Source organism: Myotis brandtii, unplaced genomic scaffold, assembly GCF_000412655.1.
Source record: "Myotis brandtii unplaced genomic scaffold, ASM41265v1 scaffold693, whole genome shotgun sequence".
Taxonomy (NCBI): domain Eukaryota; kingdom Metazoa; phylum Chordata; class Mammalia; order Chiroptera; family Vespertilionidae; genus Myotis; species Myotis brandtii.
In genome coordinates, this window is record NW_005370710.1 from 1,910,305 (window position 1) to 1,917,393 (window position 7,089).

Here is a 7,089-nt window from a genome sequence, read left to right on the forward strand (position 1 = left end):
ACTCGGTGCTGGCCGCCTCCAGGGACTACCGCAACATCATCGAGAGGCTGCAGGTAATGCCGGCGGGAAGCCAGCCTGCCTGGCAGGGCGGCCCGCACCCAGCTGTGCTTCTGGAGCCAGAGGAAGGCCCAGATGGGCGGAGGGGGAGGCGGTGCAGTGAGCGCAGTGCGAGGCCCACGGACAGACGGGCGACCAGGAGGGGAGCTGCCGGCGAGGGGAGAGCTCCCCACAGTCGCGGTCTTTAAAGGCTACTCGTAGGTTTGCAGGTTTCTTTCCGAAGCCTGGGGACCGTGCGCCTCTGAGGAGGGAATAGTAAGCATGTTCTTGGAGAGTAAAATAAAACTCAGAAGGGCAGGTGCTGCTTGTTAGGAAGACGTGGCCAGGGGCTAACGGGTCCTCAGCGTCGACTGCGTTCTTGTCTGAGTCCCTGGCGTTAGGAGACCGCCCGGGACAGCGGAGGTGGTCGGGAAGGGAGGACAGTCACTCGCAGGCCCAACGCTTGTGTGATTAACCCCATGCAGACGCCCCTCGCCTAACCCTGGCCCTCTCCCTGCCATCGCTTCGCCGGCTTTGTCTGTCGGTCTCCCCGATTGTCGGATGTCATACATTGGACGATACAGTGCGAATCGGCTGCCCTGTCGGGGCCAGACCTGGCAAAGAGGCGGGTTTCATGCGCACGGTGTCGAAGCGCCATCCAATCCCATCCGTGCTGTCGACGAGTGGAGGTTTGTGAGTTCGCACCAGCACCGATGGGATCGGAGGAGAGGAAGTCGGGTGCTTTCCAAAAGGAACCTCTCCGGGAAACTGATGAAACCCTCAGAGGATTTGCAACAGTGACCCTCTTTTTTTTGACTGTGCGGGAAAGTTGATAGGAATTAAGGAATGTTGCCATCCCATTGGGGAAATTCCCGCCCCCTACCCGCAAGAATTAGTTTGATTCATTCATGCATTCTGAATACTATCGAGTGATTATAAATGTTGTCAAACATAAGATGAAGTTATATCCACATATTTTAGGTTTAGTTTCTGGGCAAAAGACCCATCGATTTTTCGTTGACCACGACCTATGAAATTTGGGCCCCGGTTGGGGCGAACGCGAGGTCAGTGGCCTTTCCCATGTGAGTCTCCATGGTTCTCTGGCTCCTCCTGTGTTACCCAGCATGCCGAGTTCTGAGCCAGGATGGCTCCAGCGAGGGTCTCGTCACCGTAGCATGCCGTGTTCTGCCCGGCCCGTCTGAGCCAGGATGGCTCCAGCGAGGGTCTCGTCACCGAGCCATCGGCCAGCGGCAGCATCTTTGGGAGATAATTTCTCATGTGTTTCCTGCCATTTGCCTTTAGACGGTGTTTGTTGCGTTGGTTTTGCTGCTCTTTCAACTTCTCTCTGTTTTCCTCTCCTGCAGCTGTGTGTTTTGCATTTGAAGACCATCATGCTATCAGGGTACATGTACTTAGCATGTTGATACCGCATGTTCATTCGTTTGTGTCCTCATTTCTGTATGACTTTTTAGTCCATGAATAATTCATGCTCATTGAAAGCAATTGGACAGGACTCAATGCCAATACAGAGGAGAAAGTCAGCAGCTCCCGAAATCCCACCACCAAGGCCACTGTGATGTCTTTTTAAAAAAATATTATTTTTTTAATCCTCACCCGAGGGTATTTTTCCATTGAATTTTAGGGAGAGTGGAAGAGAGAGGGAGAGACAGAAACATCGATGTGAGAGAAACACATTGTTTGGTTGCCTCCTGCATGTGCCCCAACCAGGGCCTGGGCTGGGGAGGAGCCTGCAGCCGAGGTATGTGCCCTGGACCAGAATCGATCCTGGGACCCTTCGGTCCACAGGCCGACGCTCTATCCACTGAGCCACACCAGCCAGGGCCCATGGTGTCTGAATAGTGGGTGGTGCGTACCCTTTAGAGTTGACGTTTATAAAAGCTGGATTGTAGAGTCCACACCCCCGTGTGACCCTTTGTCGCGCTCACATCGTAGACATCGTCCCGCGTGGTCGGTCGAACGTATCTCGCGTCCAGTTTTAACATCGGTGGGACGATCCCTCGAGGAGCGTAGAGCCCGTCTGGAAAGGAGGCGGGTGGGAGTGGGCCTGTGTGTGCTTTGCCTTCTGCCCGGGGCCGATGCGTCAGGTAACCGTAGGGCAGTGGCGAATGGCGTGTGTCGGTCCCTCTAACCGGCGAGTCTCTGGGCGTGTGGAGGTGAGATGTGTGCGCTCGCCCTCCCGCCTGCCCCGCTCACCGCTGCTCCCTCCCAGGACATCGTCTCGGCGCTGGAGGACCGGCTGCGGCCGCTGGTGCAGGCCGAGCTGTCGGTGCTGGTGGACGTGCTGCACCGGCCGGAGCTGCTCTTCCCGGAGAACACGGACGCCCGGAGGAAGTGCGAGAGCGGGGGCTTCATCTGCAAGTGAGCGGCCCTCCCCGGGGGTCAGGGGTCAGTCTCGGGGCCCGGGGACCGGGGACCAGACCCAGCAGTGGCTCCCGAGGAAGGAAATGCTGGCCTGGTTTTCAGCTTTGCTGAGCGCAAGGTCACGGTCCTGCCCCACCGTCCCAGTGTGTGGGTTCACTGTGGTTTGGGCAAGAATGTCTCCCTTTGGTAATCCTCACCAGAGGATATTTTTCCATTGATTTTGATTTTTAGAGTGGAAAGGAGAGGGAGAGACAGAGAGAGAGAAACATCGATATGAGAGAGACACACTGATGGGTTACCTCCCACACGCCTGCAATTGAGGTACGTGCCCTTGACCGGAATCGAACCCAGGACCCTTCAGTTCGTGGGCCGACGTTCTATCCCCTGAGCCAAAGCGGCCAGGGTGAGAATGCCTCCTTCTAACTGCACGCCCCGTTCATGCGTCTTCCACTCAGCAAGGACTGACAGCGCCCCCTGTGGGCTGCAACATGGACCGAAAAAGGTCTCCCCCCTCCTGCCCTCGAAACTCTCCAGCCCTGTGGGGCCTCACAGCCTTCCTAAAACTTTGTAGTTTCTTTGTTTGTGCTGTGGGGCAACAGCAAAGACAAAGAGCTGTCCCAGGCCAGACCGTTTGCTGAACTTGACCATGGGATGGGTCCTGGAGTTTGCCTTTCTGAGTCTTCCCAAGGACAAGGGGACAGCGTGTGCTGGCCCAGCCATTGTCGTCATGAGGTCTTGGGCTCTGCCGGCGTATTTTAGCCACGTGACTGGCAACCCTCAGTGGATAAGCAGCAGATGGGGGGACCGCTCCTCCTTTCTCTGCGAGGTCAGTCTCAGCGGGGTAGCGTGTGTTTGCTGTCACCGACCAGCAGGTGGCGCCATTGAGACACCGTCGCTGACTGTTCGCAGGGAGCCCTTGACCAATGTTTGCTCATGAACTGAGGAGTCCCGTAAGTGGCTGGGAACTGTGTTTTGTTACTGGAAGGTCCTTGCAGGGATGTAACGTGTGGCTCCCCCCTCCCTCAGGCTGATAAAACACACCAAACAGCTGCTGGAGGAGAACGAGGAGAAGCTGTGCATTAAGGTCCTGCAGACGCTGCGGGAGATGATGACCAAGGACCGCGGCTACGGCGAGAAGGTACCGCCTCGCGTCCCACCTCAGAGCCAGGCGTCGCTGGGAAACCCAGGTGGAGGGTTAGAAAGCCGCCCCCGTTCAGGCGCGGTGACGTGACCGAGAGGTTCACTGTTTTTAAAGCCTCGTCTCCGGCCCCTGGAGCAGCTGAAAGACGAGACTGACTCCTTTCAAAGCAGAAAAATTAGTTCTCGCTCAGAGGCTGCTGGTCACATAAGTTGTTGTCGAGAAAGAGTAATGAGATTTCCCATCGTTTACATTCCCAGTTCGGATGCCAATGTCGTTTCTGCCTCAGGAGGTGAGGTGCTGGCTGGGGGCTCTGCTCTGAGCATGCCTGTGCTCACCTGCCTCCTGCCGGGATGTTGCACGGTCCTCCCGAGCGTTAACGAACTCCCCCAGTTCTGCCTGGAACCCAGGCAGGCAAACGTGTCACTGTTTCTACTGGAGGTGGTGACACAGGCAGGCCTGGGATGTGACAGTGTGCACGGGAGCGAGGGTGTGCGGTGAGCGAGGGTGTGCGGGGAGAGGGTGTGCAGGGAGAGGTTGTGCGAGAGGGTGTGCGGGGAGCGAGGGTGTGCGGGGAGAGGCTGTGCAGGGAGTGAGAGTGTGTGGAAAACGTTCCCGTCACCCCTCTCCCCAGGCCTGGGCCTGCGTTGAGATGACAGCAGTTTTCATTCAAAGGTGATGACGTTCAGGAACTGTCCCCTGGTGACAGCCAGGTGGGGCGAGCAGCACAGGCTGCAGGCGTCTGGCTGTCTCACCTGGCGGTCAGTCCCCTGTCGTTACCGCGGGAGCCTTTGAAGAAGAAATAAAACTGAACAGCAGCGCCCCTTCCTCTGCTCCTTCCTCCACCGCCCCAGACCACGAGGCCCTTCGCTGTCACCACGTTTGAAGTGTGTCCATTAGAAGAGGAGTGATGCTGACTGACTAGGACATCAGTATCTGAGCTCCGTGGGAGTTTGGGGAGAAGCCAGCCAGGAAAGCGTTAATAAATGCGCAGAATAGACGCAAAGAGCAGTGCCAAGCCGGAAGGAGGAGGAGAGGCCTGGAGCGGGGGTGACAGCCGGGGTGCCCCAGGCAGGAACGAGGAGCCACCTATTCCACCAGGGCTTTCTTTTTCTTAAAGAGGCTTTAAAACTGTTTGTAGAGTATGATTCTAGTGGCACAGATTCACTCTCCATCACACAGCGGAGTCCACTGAGGAGCCTAAACGAGCTGTGAATATACTTGCACGTTTGGGGCATAAAACTGGATTTTAAAAATCCAGTGGAGACCACAGTTTTCTCTAGAATATCTGCTCCTTTTGTGACCAAGGTCCTTAGAGTAAGCGGGTGTCCCAGCTCCCGAGGCTGCTCCAGTTGGCGTTAAGCTTCCTTGTCCCCTGGAGGGAGAGGCGTGGGGAGCTGGGGAGCCTGTGGCTGGCGGGCGAATCCGCCAGGGTCCCTGGGCCACGTGGAGGGTTCACTCCTCGCTGCTGTTCCCTGCCCGCTGGTGCCCCCTGGGAGCACGTGGGCATGGGGCCCTGAGGGGCTGCGGCCCTCCTGTTACAGAGCTCCCGAGGGTGCCCTCCGGGGCGTGAGGGGGAGGGGAGGGAGCGCCCATGAGAGTCGGGATCCCGGAGAGCTCAGGAGGCACCCGCTCAGGCCTCTGCCAGCAGGAGGAGGAATCCGGCCACCAGGTAGAGAGGCTGGAGGCAGGTGACAGCTCTGTCCAGTCTCGTGCATCCCTCCCATGAAAGTGGAAATACCGTAGGGACGTTGGGGACTGCAGCGAAGGACCTTCTAGGAACCTGTATGAGTCTCTAAAAACAAAGTCGATAAAAACATATTTAAAAACACGCGCACACACAACATCCCACAGCCACACGTCTCTGACGTAGACTCAGACGCGGTCCCTGACTCCTAGGGGATCCTCAAGCCCCGACCCTGCAGGGAAGGGGCGTGGCTGCCCTGTGTGCTGGCTCCTCCCAGGCGGCTGCAGGGCGTTCATTAAGCTGCTGTTAAGTTACTGGGCAGAGTTTTGGAAAGAAACTCGGAGGCCAAGGGTGAATGTAAAAGGATCTCTGGGGGTTGATTTAAGCCCCAGGTTCCCTCTGAGCGGGGGTAGCGATTTCATTACTGCAGAGCCGTGACCTCGGGTAACATTGGGGTTTGCCTTTCACGCAGACCGTCAGCCCCTGGCCGCCACCCGCTGCTTTTCTCTCTGAAGAAGGCACGCATGTGTGAGCATTTCCAGGCGCCATGATTTCAGCAGCAGCTAAATTTGCTAAATGTTAGCGCAGCCTAATAATAATCCCTCAGGTCCTCCCTCAGTCCTGCAACAGGCAGTGTGTGACCAGCTCTTGGTCTTTCTCGGACTCGATGCCAATGGATGGTTACCAATATCGCTCGAGTTGGCACGCACCGCCTCCGGCCGAGTGTTTTCTTGAATTAGGAGCAGCCCCGGGATTTAGAGAGTCTGGGCTTGGGGCGTACAGCCCCCCCTTGAACAACGCGGGCTTGAGCTGCGAGGGCCCACGCACATGCCCATTTGCCTCCGCTCGAACCCACCTTGTGCGAGGCTCAACCGTGTGGGTCTGTTGCTTGGCGAAGTGGAAGCCAATCCAGATTCACCCCAACTGGGTCAGGACCGCAGCCCCCCGTCCGGGATGGCAAATGAGTGGGAAGAAAGCCTTCCCTCCTGAGCTGAGTGGGTCTGACCCCCACCTTCTCCCTGCTCTTTCCCGCCCTCTTCCCCCAGCCCGTGGGTCTCGGCGGGGACAGAGCCCTTGCCCTCGGCGATGGGCAGTGCCACGTCCACGCAGACCTGGAAAGGCGGGTTCCGGGCCCCCGGTCACGTGACCGAGGGTTGCTGCCTGCCGCGGGGACAGCCTCCTGGGAGGTGCGGTGGAGCCCAGGGTGCCCTCTGACACGGCTTCACTCTGTGCAGCAGCGCTAAGACCCGCTGGCGGCGGTCTCACGCCCTCGCTGACGCCGCCTGTCCTAACGTTTCCTCCTTTTCTCTCCCTCTTCTCTCTTCCAGCTCATTTCCATTGATGAACTGGAGAACGCCGAGGTCTAATTTCCTTGTTTTTCCATGTCGTGCTGCTGTTCCCCGTGCCCTGTGGCCTGTCCCGTCTCTGTCGCCTCGTGTCTGACTGTGTATGTTCGTGGGAACGAGTCTCCGTCCTCTGTGTCCGTGGTGTTAGCATTGCCCGTGCGCGGGCGGGCCATTTGTCCTCGGGGATCCTGTCTGAGTCTCGCTAGGGGTGCTCCCCACTGAGATGAGAGTCCGTCCCTGCCTGGGGTGTCCCCTGCACTCGGGGTGGGCGCGGCCAGCAGCCTGTCTGGAGCTCGCAGAGCTTGTCTCCATGCAGAGCAGCAGACGCGGGAGCCGGTGCCTGCGTGGGCACAGTTTGCATGTGTTTCTGAAAACCAGCGCCCTCTTGGTCTCCATGTTGGAAAGGACTGAGTGCGAGGGGGGGGTTCACACTTAATTTTGCCAGAGAGCAAACCCCAGGTGCCCCTGGGCCTCCCCGGCCGCACCGCGGGCCTGTGGTG

At 58.1% G+C, this 7,089-nt stretch overlaps 1 protein-coding gene across 1 annotated transcript in view; it reads left to right on the forward strand.

Annotated features, from left to right (window-relative positions):
• ITPR1 (inositol 1,4,5-trisphosphate receptor, type 1) overlaps positions 1-7,089 on the forward strand; it is a 173,427-nt gene that overhangs the window by 106,728 nt on the left and 59,610 nt on the right. The window contains exons 34-37 of the mRNA XM_005881921.2: positions 2-53; positions 2,267-2,415; positions 3,445-3,556; positions 6,572-6,604. Coding sequence (XP_005881983.1) covers positions 2-53; positions 2,267-2,415; positions 3,445-3,556; positions 6,572-6,604 — 346 coding nt within the window. The remainder of the gene's footprint in view (position 1; positions 54-2,266; positions 2,416-3,444; positions 3,557-6,571; positions 6,605-7,089) is intronic.